This window comes from Prunus dulcis, chromosome 7 (assembly GCF_902201215.1).
Source record: "Prunus dulcis chromosome 7, ALMONDv2, whole genome shotgun sequence".
In the NCBI taxonomy this organism is placed as follows: Eukaryota; Viridiplantae; Streptophyta; class Magnoliopsida; order Rosales; family Rosaceae; genus Prunus; species Prunus dulcis.
Window position 1 is genome coordinate 13,122,381 of NC_047656.1, and position 15,109 is coordinate 13,137,489.

At 38.6% G+C, this 15,109-nt stretch overlaps 3 protein-coding genes across 3 annotated transcripts; 1 reads left to right on the forward strand and 2 right to left on the reverse strand.

The window, feature by feature from the left end:
* Positions 1–3,972: 3,972 nt before the first annotated feature.
* On the forward strand, positions 3,973–5,066 carry LOC117634536 (peroxiredoxin-2E-2, chloroplastic). Its single transcript, XM_034368685.1, has one exon. The coding sequence runs from the start codon at positions 4,165–4,167 to the stop codon at positions 4,852–4,854; it is 690 nt and encodes a 229-aa protein (XP_034224576.1). The 5' UTR covers positions 3,973–4,164; the 3' UTR covers positions 4,855–5,066.
* Positions 5,067–5,121: 55 nt separating this feature from the next.
* Positions 5,122–8,377, reverse strand: LOC117634535 (pentatricopeptide repeat-containing protein At5g12100, mitochondrial). Its single transcript, XM_034368684.1, has 2 exons — positions 5,653–8,377; positions 5,122–5,372 (listed from the first exon to the last, which is right to left on the reverse strand). Exon 1 carries the CDS (start codon positions 8,341–8,343, stop codon positions 5,854–5,856), a length of 2,490 nt encoding a protein of 829 aa, XP_034224575.1. The 5' UTR covers positions 8,344–8,377; the 3' UTR covers positions 5,122–5,372; positions 5,653–5,853.
* Positions 8,378–9,565: 1,188 nt separating this feature from the next.
* On the reverse strand, positions 9,566–14,853 carry LOC117634340 (glucomannan 4-beta-mannosyltransferase 9-like). Its single transcript, XM_034368411.1, has 9 exons — positions 13,731–14,853; positions 13,535–13,633; positions 13,156–13,408; positions 11,854–11,964; positions 11,524–11,660; positions 10,983–11,096; positions 10,684–10,883; positions 10,313–10,510; positions 9,566–10,191 (listed from the first exon to the last, which is right to left on the reverse strand). The coding sequence occupies exons 1-9, from the start codon at positions 14,058–14,060 to the stop codon at positions 10,029–10,031; spliced, it is 1,605 nt and encodes a 534-aa protein (XP_034224302.1). The 5' UTR covers positions 14,061–14,853; the 3' UTR covers positions 9,566–10,028.
* Positions 14,854–15,109: the final 256 nt, after the last annotated feature.

Genomic DNA, 15,109 nt, shown 5'->3' on the forward strand with positions numbered 1-15,109 from the left:
AGTATTAATTGTATTCTAATTATTATTCTATTAGGAGTTCAAGTATTAATTATTTTAGATATGTTATAATTCATGTAACCGATTGAATCGAACCCATTAAGGACATTAGAGCCGTACTTGAAAAAGGGTATGGGAATGTCTTATTCATTTTTTCCTGCATTGATAAATTGAAATAAATATATAACAAACAAGAAAAAGTTTGAGAAATAAAAACACTTAAAGGAAATAAAGAAAAGTAACTTGAATTATCAACCACAAAGCATAGGACACACAGCGACCCAAAAATAGCATTAAGCCGGACAAAATACTCAAAACTTTTGTGTGATGCCTTGTTTTGTTGGCCATGATTATGGAGAAGATTAACATTTGTAGACCATATGTTAATCTCTATGCCCTTGTAGAAGCTGAAGAGCATAGCCCCTCCTAACCCCATAACCATTCCCAGAATTTTAGTTTTCCCTGCATTAGTTCGTATAGAAAACTTCTCCATCCTGAAATATATAATAAAATTAATGGATTAAGCACAGTCAAAATCAGGAGCCTTGCAAGGACATTACCTGAAAATTACGGTCAGGATAAAGGTAACTGGTGGGACAAGATTTAACATGGCCACTGCATATGTTGCAGATGTTAAGGCTAGGTTCTCTATATATAAATTTTGAGACAGTAAACCCCTAAAATTAAGAAATAATTTTTACTTAATTATTGGAGATATGAATTCCACATGCCATGTAGAATTTTGTATCACACTAATAATGATTGATTAAACAGAAAAATCATGATCAAAAGTTTAAATAATTTGCATAAAAACAAGAAGAAGAGAAATTATAGTTACCCAAATAGCCCGCAGAGAAAAGCTTGAAACAATACATCCGTGTTAGTTTTGTTGTGTTGTCCCTTTAAATTGAGAATAATTCTAATTCTAATTGCAATCTGGTGAGAATAACTTATGAATTGACTACTATTTGAAGAAGACAATCAAGTAATCTTTCATTCAAATTATGTTTATACAATTCTATTGCAGCATGTGCAGGGAAAAAAAAACCTATGGGCCCGTTTGATAAGCAATTTTATTTTTTAGTTTTCATTATTTGTGCTAGAATATAGAGGAAAATGAGAATGAGAACGGGAGTGAGGATGAGATTGAAAGGGGAGATGAAGGAGAGGATGAGAGAGAAGAGTAACAAAAGTGAAAACAAAAACTTGAAAGTGAAAATCAATATTTCAAATAGATTTCAGTTTTTGTTTTTATTTTCACTTTTGGGACTCATCCTCTCATCCTCCTCTCTCATCTTCCCTTTCTTTCTCATTTCCATTCTCACTCTTTTACCTCTATACTCTAGTTAAAAAAATGAAAACTAAAAACTATAACCTCTTCGGTTCGGAAATGATGTACAAGATCCATGATTTGAAGCCTCTATTTGTAAAGTCTAAAAAAACCCCCTAAAGTAGTAATTTTTTTTTTATCTTCCTTCGTGCTCTAACAAAATATTAACCTTTCAGAGATTTCTCGGCGGGTGAAATCATAGCAGCAGGAGCAAAAATCAGCCGGTAGGCAACAAGAATGGTGAGATTCATGCCCTCTTGAGCCACTAGTTTATAAAATATGTTCATCCCAGTATATAAAATCTGCACCACCACCATTACCATCACTGATTTCATCTTCGACTTCATCTTTGCAATCAACAATCAACGTTTTGAGTTTTGATATCATTGAGAGAGGTAAGAAAAAACGACTTTTGCTAGTGTTTAGGGTTTAGGGTTTGGATATGTCAATACTCATAAAGCAAATGAAATTCTTTCCATGAAAAATGAGTTGGTCATTTCCAATTGTCTTTGCATTTATAATGGGAAAAACGTTCAAGGACCAGGAATGACAACCATTTCAAATTGCTCGGAAATTCTAGCTTAATTAAAAGGTAGTCCAGTTTAGGGTTAAAAATGTGTGTCTTAACGTGTGTCAAAATGCATGTTGATGGTTTAGGGTGTAACCCGTTTGACCTAGTTCTGGGAAGTCCTCGTGTTGCATCCCTTCTTTGCAAAAGACCTACTAGTGTAGTGGTTTGGAGTATTTACTCCCTCAGGCAAGGTCCTGGGTTCGAGTCTTAGCATCCGTGTTGTGTGTGTGAATTTAATATGCTATCGCCCCTTTCAATAGGAAAGGACCTCAAAAAAAAAAAAAAAAAAAGATATGACAAAAAAGACATGGTCTTTGCAAGCATATCACAAGCTGTCAATGACAACACGTGATCTCACGTGACACATGCAGATATGCTGGCTTTGGCAGCTTGAAAAGGGACATCTCTCAATCGCCTTTTTAAACTTGGTAATTGGCATTGTCATATTGGCTTCAAATTTCATGGTATAGTTCACCACAAATTATAAACTACATCAAGATTTTTTCTTTGGTCAAAATAGTCACCACCACATCAAGATTTAAACACTTGATTTTGTTTTTTTTAATAGTATAAGTAATAATTTAAATTATAAGAGGGAGATGGGTTCTCACATACACTACCAAGGTGTTATGGAGGTTCGAACGTGAGACAACGGGCTTGCAAATCAAGGTCATTTTTAACTAGACTAGATCCCGTTGATTTTGAGTTCGGTCTTATGGGGATTAAACAAGATGCAACTATTTAAATTATGCAAGTTAATTGTCATTGAGAGGGAATTAAATGGATATTTCTCCTCCAATATCGTTTGATTAAAAAAAGGTTAGTGGCAATTAAAATTTGTTATCTTTCTAATGACAAGTTATGATGCCAATTATTCATTTTGACTTGTGTTTTTTATTTTATATACAAGAGAGAGAGAGATTTGAATTCGGGTGCAAAGTGGGAAGCACATTCACTTTAATCAACTTGACTAAGTTCATATCTGCAATTGTAAATTGTGTTTTATTTTTTTTTTTGGTTGAGAAATTCTATGATTGCATTCATAATTCAGCCAAAAAAGTCACTAGCCACAAAAGGTCAATACAAACCAGCCACAAAAGGGCCATTACAATAACAGAGCGGTCTAATATCAAAATTAAGAAAATCAGGTATGTCTCCACCAACGATCAGGCAAGATCAAAGAAACTCTGGCATAGGCATCCCAACTAAGATTGCAAACTTAGAATAATAAAAAAGAGATAAAGCTTGAAAAAACCAAGCCATAACAATACAAATAAAACTCTCACCAAGGAGAGATGAAAAGCTCTCACAAAGGAGAGATGAAAAACTCTCACAAAAGGAGAGGTGAAAACTACACAGAGAATCCAAAGAGTCTCTGCAACTTATTCCAAACATAAAGAAATTGCAAAAAAGATGGTGGTGGAGATCTGACGCCGAAATGCAGGTAAAGATTCGACGCTGAGCCGCAGCCGCCACTAATGGTTGGATGAAAATCATAACAAAACTAAGACAAATAGGGAAAACCCTTTGTCTTTAAAAATGGGGGAAAAGGTGAAAGGAGGAAGAGAGGGAGAGAAGAGAGGAGAGGGGGGAAGAACAATGACTTCTTCCCCCCTCAAGGTGGAAAGAGTGTTTTTTGAGAGAAAGGGGGCTTGTGTTTAAAAGTATGATTTAGATAACATGATTAAAAACAACTCAATTACCATTAATTTAAAATGATTATTTTTGGTTACTACGTGATGAACCCTATAGAATATTGTTGGTCAATGTAGCACTGAAACTATATTAAAATGGTTACTACATCACTTACCATTTTTTATTTATTCAAATTTCATCCACATTTTCGTCCAAAAATTACCACATTGACCTATTAATATAATTTTAAGTGCTAAATTGACAACAACAATAAAAACTTAACCCTAGAATTAAGTTGGAACAGTAAGATAATTTAGGGAGGAAAATGACAGTCTACTGTACCATAAAAATTGAAATGAACAAAACAAAACCACACACATTGATAATTTTGATAGGTCTAGCATTGGAGGGTATGTCAACCTCAGATGCCCACATCACAAGGCTCCAAACTCCTATCTAACCCCCCTTTCCCCACAACAATCTATTCTCAACCTCTCATTGTTCCCTCCGCCCGAAACCCTCAAACCCGACCCGACCCAACAACCCAACATATTAATTAAGCTATCTAACTAGCTACTAAATCCCACCCTCGGTCAATCTCTTCCTCTCAAAACTCGAAAAACTAGCAAAAATGGCAGCCTCTCTCACCATCTCCAGGCTCCTCGCAGCCCCCAAATCCCTCTCTCTCTCCACCACCGCACCTAAATCTTCTCTTTTCTCACCTAAATCCTTCTCTTCAAAGCTCTCCTACACCCCTCTCCCTCTCAAACACTACCCCCACCCAAAACCCCTCCTCCGCTTCTCCACCACCGCCAAACCCGCCATCTCCGCCACCATCGCCGTCGGCGACAAGCTCCCAGAAGCCACCCTCTCATACCTCGACTCCGCGGGCGACGTTCAGACCGTCACTCTCTCCGAGCTCACCAAGTCCAAGAAGGCCGTCCTCTTCGCTGTCCCCGGCGCCTTCACCCCCACCTGCTCTCTGAAGCACGTCCCCGGGTTCGTGGAGAAGTCCGCCGAGCTCAAGGCCAAGGGGGTCGACACCATTGCCTGCATTGCGGTCAACGACGCCTTTGTGATCAAGGCCTGGAAGGAGAGCCTCAAAATCGGGGACGAGGTGCTGCTGTTGTCTGATGGAAATGGGGATTTCACCAGGGCCATTGGGGCTGAGCTCGATTTGAGCGATAAGCCTGTGGGGCTGGGCGTGAGGTCCAGAAGGTACTCGCTTTTGGCTGAAGATGGAGTTGTGAAGGTCTTGAATTTGGAGGAAGGCGGTGCCTTCACTTCCAGTGGAGCCGAGGACATTCTCAAAGTGCTGTGATTTTGACTTGTTAGGTCTTTTAAGGTTTTTTTTTTTTGCTTTGTTCTCTCTTGGGTCTTGTTTCTGGGTTTATGAGTATATGTATGGAGGAGTTCTGGTTTTGTCTTAATAAAATGGATGGGATGATGCAGTGCAGCCCAAGTAGGTTTTTTCTGAATTTCTGGCTATAGAAAAATGTTGGGTTTTGTTTCTCAGAGATGGGTTTTGTTTTTCATGAATTATTTTAGTTTCACTATTGACAAGAATTGAAAAGGCAAATTTATGTGATAAAAAGCAAACCACCACCAAAGGAATATTATTTACCAAAGAATGGCATAGAAAGTGTTGTAAATGCTTGCATAGATGCGTTTTAATAATAAACAGAATATGTACTAATAGATCATCCTTGATGGTTTTGAACCTCTGTGTTACAATGTCTTGATGCAAACAGTGACTGGTGTATATTAGCTGAAGGTAAGTCTTTGATCAACTCTGCTTCAAGTGTGATTCAAGCATACGTAGCAAGGCGAAGTCTGCATCTGCGACAACATAAGATGCAAATTAACTTAGCTTAGCTAAGGCATCAAGCAGGGTGTTAAGTAACAACCCAATATGAAACCATAAACGAAAACCTACTGAAATGAAACTACATGAGTTTCAGCTAGTGTTTAAACAAATTCTACATTTCTTTGCAATTGAAGTTAGAATGTTGTTTTCAGAATGGTAATCCGGAAAATACATAATTCTTGGCTTACATTCATGAGGATAAAAGAGAGATGCAGTAGTTAAATTCACAATATAGTTATAAACATAATATACCTTTTCATTTGGAGAAAGATATGGGGCTCGAAGCTTATTCGCATTGATAACACTATCAGTCCTCAAAACAATGAAAAGCTTCTTGCTCCCTCCTGCCTGCCAACATTTCTTCTTCAAGGATATCCCAGCAGAGATGTACAGCTACTGGTTTTACAATAGCAATATTCTAACTGTCTATCTATCTTGGCTAACTCTTGTTCCCTACACCTTGGCAACAGAAACAACATCCTCAATAGAGCTGCAGTCATTCATTCCCTTGACACTCATTTCTGAGCAGACGATCCCGGCCTCTCGCAACCTCCCCTCCTTTTCAAGTCCATCTGTAAGCTCATTGCATGTGGAGACGTTCAGAAGAAAACCATTCTCAAACATTTCCCTATACCAAAAATATGCACCACTGAAGTCCTTGAGTTCACAATGTCCCTTAACAAGTAAGTTATAAGTATCAGCTTTAGGAGCCAATCCTTGAGCCCTCATATCATCCACTAGGCCCTTTACCTCTGCAATTTTTCCTTGTTTGAAGTGCCCCAGAATTAAGCTATTATATGTCATCTTGTCAACATTAATCTTCTGGTTCACCATCTCAGAGTGCAAAGAAAGTGCCTTTTGAGTGTCTCCTTGCTCTGCATAACCGTGAATGAGTGCATTATAAACAGCCCGATCGGGAACCAAACCCATCTGCAGCATTTCGCTAAACAATTTATCTGCCAATGCCATATCTTCCCTGCTACATCCACTAATTAGAGGATGATAAGTATATATAGTCGGTTTGATGCCCAAATTCTTCATAGTTTCATATAATTCCAGACATTTCTGGGTGTTTCTTATATCAGAATAACCTGAAATTAGGGAGTTGTATGTGATCACATCAGGGCTATAACCACTACTTGTAATTTGAGAGAAATAGTCTTCAGCTTCCATTACCCTTCCTTTCTTGCAGAGTCCATGAATGAGTGAATTGTAGGTTATAAGTGTTGGAGTTATCCCAGTGCTTGCCATCTCATCAAAAAATCTGAAAGCATCTTTCAGATTTCCAACTGTACAGCTACCACCAATGAGCATATTATATATTTGTGCGTTTGGGGAAATCCCTCTGCTTATCATGTCCCTCAGTGCTATTTCAGCTTCAAGAATCCTCCCATCCTTGCATAAACCATTTATAAGAGAACCATAGCTCACAACATTTGGCTTAATCCCCTTATTTTCCATCTCTTCAAGAATCTGAAAACACTTGTCGAATACGCGCATCTGCCCATAGCCATTAATAAGGATGTTATACGTCTCCAAATTTGGGCAAATTCCCTTCTCTGCCATCTTCTTCACCCATTCCTCAGCCGTATCCATATCCCTTGTCTCACAGAATTTGTCAATCAAAGTATTGAAGGTGATGCAATTCGGCCTTAACCCATGAATTTCCATTTGTTCAATGGCCAAAATAGCTCTGTTCATGTCACACCTTCGACAATAACCGTTCACGATGGTATTATAAATTACTACATCTGGAACAAAACCAGTTTCCATTAATTTCTTCAAAACCTCTTCTAGCTTCTCAACGTTTCCTTGTTTGCACAAGCCATTCAACAAAACGCTCCAAGTATAACGATTAAGCTTCACACCTTTCCTGGTTGCTTCTTCAAATAAAGCCAATGACCCTTCACTATCACCACACTTGAACTGCCCATCAAAAAGAATACTATATGTAAAACCATCAGGCACAAAGCCATGAGCTTCCATCTCTTCCAAAATCCTTTTCGCATCGTCCATTCTCTTAGCCCGACAAAGTCCACTAAGCATAGTATTATAGGTGACAATATTTGCCGCCACATTCTCGTCCTTCATCCTCTCTCTCAGTTCAAACGCCTTCTCCAACTCCCCCACCTTACAAAACCCATCAATCAGCGTGTTGTAGGTAACCAAATTTGGTGCCGTCTTTCCCTCAATCATTTCATCAAACACCTTCTGTGCATCCCTCATTTTATTCTCCTTGCACAACCCACCCAACAAAACATTATAAACAAACACACCGAGACTCATCCTCTTCATCTTCATAGAATTCACTAGCTGACCAGCCCTTTCCAGGTCCCCCATCTTCACCGCAGCCTGTACCGCCTTCCCATACGCGAATCTATCGGGTCGAATGCCCTGACCCGACTCAAAAATCTCCGAAAACAATTCGAGTGTCTTACCAAACTGTTTTGAAGTCACCAAAGATTCAAGCATTGCATTGAGAGAAGCTAAGCAAGGACGCGTACCGGTTTCCCTCATCAAGCCGTACAATTCTACTGCTTCCTTCGGCATCTTAGACTCCGAACAAGCGGCTAAAAGCATGTCAGAGAATGTGGGTTTCATGGAGGGTGCAGAGAGAGAAAAGAGGGTGTAAAGATCAGTGGGGGAAGAGAAGGGCGAGTTGGGGAGGATGAGGGACTTGATGAGCCTCCTTGCAGTTTCAGAACGACCCTGTTGGAGGAGAACTCGGAGCTTTCTGACTTGCTCATGGCGTTGTTGGTCTTGGAGGTTGGTGAGGCTTGTGGGGTTGTAGTTCTCTGTTTGGTCTTCGATTTGTGGTTGATGGGTTTGGCCGGCAGCAGAGTCTGTGCAGAGAGAGAAGGAGAGAGGGACTGAGATGAGATTTTGGGATTTGTTGGGGGCAGTGAATGGGGATTTAGGAAGAAGACAGACGCGCCTTGCCATTTTCAATTTTTCAGTGTCTTAGAAATACCTGGTTTTTTTTTATCATAAACCCTTCTTAAACCCTCTTTGTCTTTTGTCCTTGGAAATTTAAAACCTAAAAGAAAAAGAGTACTTCACATTGGGTTTTGAGGTCAGAGTCTTGTTTCACTATATAGCCCATGGGTTTTGAGGTCAACCTCTTTCTTGGGCTTTTCATTAGCCCACTAACTTCTTTTCGGCTGAGTTTAATTTAACTTTCAAGCATTACAGTTGGTGCTCAGAAGCAGGAACTTATAGCCCAATTAGTTAAGAATCTTGAGTCCATGTTTAGTGATTGGGATTTGATTAGATTATAGGGTTGAATTGGATTGCATTGGATTGGAATGATAACACTAATCCAATTATGTGTTTGGTACCACACATGATTAAGGGGTGAGATGAATTGAAATGCGCTATTACATGGCATAGTAGGATGAGATATAATCCAATCCAACTTCGTCCCAACATTTTGGCATGATTCATAATCCGACTACATTTGGTCCTAGTAGAATTAGACATAATTCAATCCATGTTTTTCTAGGCCACCAAAATTTAACTAGGATCATGAATCATATACATTTTGTATATCCCCACACAAAATGCTCGCATGTGGCAATGTTCTTGTATCTCACGTAATTAAGAATATTTCCTATATCCACACAAAAAATGTTGCAAGTAGTAAGAAGTGTGTTGTATCCGCACAAAAAAATGCGTTAATGCTGGAATTGTGTTATGGTACCCACCACCTACTCAAATGGCTGGTTGGTTGTGGTGTTGTAGCTCACAGCTGTTGGTGCTGGACCAATAAAGTTGTAGGGCTATAGACTAATATATCAAGCCTCTCATGCGTGCATAAATGAGAAAAAGACGTCTCAATAGTCACAGTATTAAGTGTCTTTGGTGGATCTTCATTAATACGAAAAGGAATTGTTCCAAATATTCTTTAGCTTGGTCTGCAAGCATTATGCAGGCATGAGAGACCAATACAGTTCCAATTTCATCTCTCACCCAACTGTGGGGCTATAGAAAGGTCTTGGCTCTATTGTCATTACTGGTCTTTTTGTATTTTCTCTAAAAGATAAGATTGCTGTGGGTGCTCTCTGAAGGAATGGTGTTGAATTATTTGTAGTTATCAATCGCAGTGGATAGTGAATTTTTTTGAAATGTGAAAACTTGTACGCAATTGGGGGGAGAGAGAGAGAGAGAGAGAGCACATCCCATTTCCATGGAGTTTATTCCTTTGATAAGCATTTTTAGCAAATCCAAACAAGAATGGAAAACAAAATGAACAACAAAAAGATCTGAAAAATCTCAGAATTACAAGCAATCCATACAAAGATGTTTTCTCTGATTGGGGTCAGCACCCTTGAGTTACCTTGACCTTTTGCCTTTTTCCTTTGTGTTGCACTCCCACAACAAGAACAATCTGTAAATTTAATTTCCTTACTTTTTTTTTTAATATTCACAATAGAACAAATTCTACGACTCATCCCGAAATCTTCTGCTGTACGAAAAAAAAAAAAAAGAAAAAAAAAAGACCACCCTTTTTGTTTTCTTGTTGGTCTCTCTTTTTACAAGCTTGCTGCTATTTTGCTGAAGAAGAGAGCGATTCCGGCATATAGTGACGGCAGTTAACAGAATTTTGTAGTATTTCTGCAGCAGCCCCACTAAGAGTTGGGAACAAATGTCCCAACATACCCAAACCCAATGATATAGAAGGCCATTGCTTGGATGTAAAGGAAAAGGTAGACGTAGTTTTTCCCAAAGGCAAAGTCATAAGTGCCACAGAAGAAGAGGTAACATCCAACAGCAAGCTCTAGCAAATGAAGTCTGTTAACATGTGAAAACACAAATGGAAAACCGACGTCAGGTATTATCGAACATCAAGGTCTTATTTTAGGGAGTAATACACAATTGAGTTCGCATAGGGAGTCCAAGAGAGAATGCATACCTTTCTCCAATCCTGATTCGAGGTTTCCTGGGTAATTTTGCGGCTACTGTCAAAGTCTTAAGAGCATCTCCAAGTTTCTCAGTGACAATCCATTCATTCACTCGACTAGCCTCTAGCAGACCGATAATTGTAGCCTTCGTACGGTGTAGTGACATGACATTCTCAAATAGGATCCAGAACACCAATAAATGGAGTGACCTGCAAAATTGTAGAACAACATGAAAAAGAAGAATGGCGAGAGCAGGGGCACCAAATTACATGAATTTATTGCACAATAGGAAAAACAAGATTAAGAAGCTAGAACACCGAATTTAACAAAAGACAAATACAAATCAAAATGGGAAAAAGCAGAACTTGAAAGGAAATTAGACCTTGGAGTGCCAACTGCATTGAGAAGAGTAATGATGGAAGGAATATAAATTCCTCCCCACTTTGGCACCACAACTTCAGGAACCAAAACAGTTGCCGGTAAAACAATGCAGTAAAAGACAAATGCGTTGATATGTGCTATGATCTTCCTGACGAAGAAGAAGCTGTAAATCACATGGATCTTCTTCCATAGTGATACTTTCTGCAGTAAACAGATGCAGATAAGGGTAAGTTATTTACTCATTTCCACTTCAACTCCTACAATTGGTTAAATTTGATGCAATGTACGAAAAAAGCTAACCTTGTTTCTTATAATTTCCATGACCATTTTCCTGAAAAGGTTAGCTGGACCACAAGACCATCTGTGCTGTTGGTAGCGGTAGGCCTTGAAAGTACTTGGCAATTCATTCTTCACCTGTAGCGAAAACAAAATAAGGATTATGTCTGGAATTGGAAAGGCTCTACACTAAACATTGGTAATTAAAACGGCTATCCAAATAGATTAGACCGATGTTGCACTCAAAAGTGCAGGCATAATCAAAAGCTGATGATGAAATATAACTTGCAAATGTTTTAGAAACAATCAGTTCATCATAACTTCATGCCTTCAAGGGTCGACCGGATACGACTGGTAACTTATGTGAATAATCAAATTTGTGACCTCTGCTCATAGTGCCCATATAGACTCAAAATACAACTAGATCATGCACACTAGGACACATTTTCTCTATAATTTCGTTTTCCTATCGTGACTGTTTTTGAGACACAATTGAATCAGTCAGCTAAATATTCACAAATACATAAATGCAGGAAAAGGTACAAGCATAGGTCAACAATGGTACCTTTATGCTACCAAGATATACAAATTTCCAGCCTTTGAGACTAGCTCGAACAGCCAGATCCATATCTTCCACTGTGGTTCTGTCCTTCCATCCTCCAGCCTCATTGATTGCAGCAATTCTCCATACACCAGCAGTCCCTATAGCATCACACCAACAAAAGTTAGCACACAATCTCAAACCCATTTTAGCTTATAATAATACCAATTTCTGTCATTTTATAACATAAAGACTACTAAAAGTACAGATTTTTCCATCATTAAATATTGGTAAGCTTTTGTTCAATATAAAATATTTTTATGGCACAATAATTGCTGATAATTGGTAAATTACCATTGAATCCAAAGAAGGCATGAGTGGAGGAGCCCACTTCTTGCTCAACTGTGAAATGATAATCCAGTGACATTTCTTGCATTCTTGTCATCAAGCACTCATTTGAGTTCACTGCAAAAACAGCCCAGAAAAGCAAATGCAAGTCAGGAAAAGTAGAAGCTGAAATCTGCTTGACTTTTTTTTATTGGTATAAATTACAATAATTAAATAGCAGAGAATTAGTTCAACTGTCTGTCACTTTTAGCAGGGTAGGCGGTGGCTAGGGTATAGTGAACAGAGGTACACCATTAAGATGTCACATGCTGCTGCCGGGTTGAGAAAGAAAAAGAATCCCGGGTAAGACGGATTTACCCCTTACAATGTCTTGCCATTTCTAGGTCCAAGCAGAACCTCCTACTTGTGCTCCAAATCTAGCACTTCCTATCTGGGAAACACTAGGCACATGGCAACATGCTTAGCACAAAGAAGAGCTGCACACTTGGCCCCCCAAAAATTGTGTTCTGTTGTTGTAACTTCTATGCTATCTAAATTTTTTTTTTTTAACAAGGGAGGTATTCTAAACTATTCTAATGTACGGAGAGGGGGTTCAAACTCGGGTGCAAGGCAAAAACTAATATTACTTTGCTAATGCACAAACTTACAAGTTTCATATTATATTTCAATGATTATTTCAACAGTCCATCCAATTCTTCGGCCACAAAAGTTGATGCTTTAACGACCCTCTGTTATAGCTGCTTACCATAAATGAACCATGTTACAAGTTAATTATTTTCAGTCTGTCATATCTAATCTGCCCCAAAATGTGTCAATTATGTTGATAACATTAAAGCTTGGAGGTTATGTATGGGAAGGGCCATCCAGCTAAGAGCTCTACTCTTTTCCATTTGTGACCACTGATGCAGAACCCACCAACAAACAATAAATCAATTCAAGCACAAATATATCAGACATCTTAAAACGGACAAGGGGATGAAAATAACATCTGGGTTCTCTGGTCCTTTTGAAAACAGCACCAAATGCCATTGAATTTCACAATTGATTTTTCATGTGGGTTGGTTTTAGAATATGGGCCCCAAGCAAAGAAAGCAGACAGAAAGGTCACAGACGTGGCAAAACCAGTGGCAGCCACGGCAATAGTAAAAGGCAGAAGGTGGGGCCCAGCTATTTCCTAGAAATCTTCTCAAACAAGCACAGAAGCACAGACGCACCGACAGTTTTTTTATGGCAGTACTGTTTTTAGAATCCAACCAAAATAAAGTATACCAGATTAAATCACTGAACTAATTAAACCAGTGGACTTACCAAATTTCCAGCGAGTCTGAACGAGAGCAATCTCAGGGTTGTGGACAAGGAAGGGAATGGTGCGGCAGAGAAAATCTGACTCAGGTTGGAAATCAGCGTCAAAGATGGCGACATAATCGCAGTGTTTAACGTAGCTGCGCTTCATGCCTTCTTTGAGAGCCCCAGCTTTGTACCCATTTCTGTTGTCTCTTATCTCGTACTTGATGTTTATGCCTTTGCTTGCCCATCTTTGGCACTCTAGCTCCACCATGTCCTGCATTTTGATTACCATGCACAAAAATTAGCCCAAGCATAGAAAATTTTGAAAAGGGTAGTTAAAATTTTGGTGAAAGATTGAAGCTTTTTGGTTGTTTTTGAGTGTTGGGTTTTTGCTAGGAACCTTGACAGTTGAGTCTGTTGAATCATCAAGGACTTGAATGATGATCCTATCAGAAGGCCAAGATAGCCCACATGCAGCTCCTATTGAAAGCTGATAAACCTGCATTTTAATTATGAAACACAAATTTAATGCTATAATTTCACATAATTAACAGCTGATTAAGAATCAGAGAAATTAAGGGAAAGATTATAAGAACCTCTCTTTCATTGTACATTGGGATTTGGACTAGAACCATGGGATAAGCTGAGTTTCCCAACTCAACATCATCTTTTATGGGCTCCCAATTGTATCTCTTATCTGGTTTTCGTCCAAAAAGCTTTATCAGAACAATGACAATGGCCATGTACAGCCTCTCAATGAAGAGCATAACCGACATGATCAAGCACAGCACAATTGTGATTCTTAGCAGAGGAACGATCAATGGGGCTCTGATCTTACTCCAAAGCACTCCCATTTGCATGGAAAAGTCATCTCTGGCACCTAAAAATGTATCTGGTATAAAGGTCGTCGTTGAAAGCCGTTCCATTGTGGACTATTTCTGTGATTTCTTCTCAAGAAAAACAGAACCAGAAACAGAGGAGAGGCAAATGGGATGAAGCAAGCTATGAAAAAGTGTAAAGATTGCTTTTTTCTGGTTTCCGAGAGAAATGCCAGAGACTAAAATGGATTCGGAGGAATTTTTTTTTTGAAAAAAGCACGAGTATTTTCTTTTCTGTGGGTGATTTTGCAGGTCTGATACGCAAAAAACAATGGAGGAAGAGCTTAATTCAGTGGCTCAACCTCCACCACATTTGAGAAAACAAACACAAACCAGTTGAGATCTTAAGGCACCAATGAAACTCAAATGCACCTGAAGATTTGTATAAAAAGCCTCACGAGAAGCTCCGTCTCTCTTTCTCCTTTTCCTAAAAATACAACCTTTCTGCTTCTGAAAACAAGGAAAACAGAAGCAGAACAGCGCATAAATGTACAAAATGCGGCAACAGAAAAAAAACAGAAACAGAAACAGAGAGATAAAACGAGAGATCTAGCAAAGAGAGAATCAGAGAGCTAGCTGTAATGGAAGCTCTCTTTGAATTTTTTGAGGTGTTCTTGGCTTCTCTGTTTCTCTCTCTCTCTCGCTTCCTAATTTATAATGCTTTTAGCTCTCTCTCCTCAAAAATAAGCCACTAGTCCCAACTGTTGTGATGTTGCGGCTTGTAAAAATTCGCAACCATAAAGGTTCAAGGGATAAAAAGTAAACCAAAAAAAGGTTGACGGATAAAAAAAGAGAAGAAGAAAATATGCAATGTGCCGGCGGTAAGATAACCGACAGCTGACGTCATATCACGGCTATGTGGCGCTATCAACTTTTACCAATTTTGTCACCTAACATTTATAATCATTAGACTTGTGGAGAAATTATAATTTTTTTTAAATTAAAAAAAAACCCATTTTTATTTACTAAATTTTGATTAAAACGACTAAAAATACTATTTTAAGTCATCAATTTTAAAGGTGGATATTCCAACCATGTTTCCTATGTTAAGATTTGGATAACAATTTTGTTTTAAATTAACCAATTTTAATTTAAGT

Excerpts from the sequence above, each read along its gene's own strand:
- LOC117634536 (XM_034368685.1), top strand. The coding sequence starts at position 4,165 with ATGGCAGCCTCTCTCACCATCTCCAGGCTCCTCGCAGCCCCCAAATCC.
- LOC117634340 (XM_034368411.1), bottom strand. The coding sequence starts at position 14,060 with ATGGAACGGCTTTCAACGACGACCTTTATACCAGATACATTTTTAGGT. Across the intron at positions 13,409-13,534 it reads CAACAGACTCAACTGTCAAG|GACATGGTGGAGCTAGAGTG; the intron begins GTTCCTAGCAAA and ends ATCAAAATGCAG. Across the intron at positions 11,097-11,523 it reads TATATCTTGGTAGCATAAAG|GTGAAGAATGAATTGCCAAG; the intron begins GTACCATTGTTG and ends TTTTCGCTACAG.
- LOC117634535 (XM_034368684.1), bottom strand. The coding sequence starts at position 8,343 with ATGGCAAGGCGCGTCTGTCTTCTTCCTAAATCCCCATTCACTGCCCCC.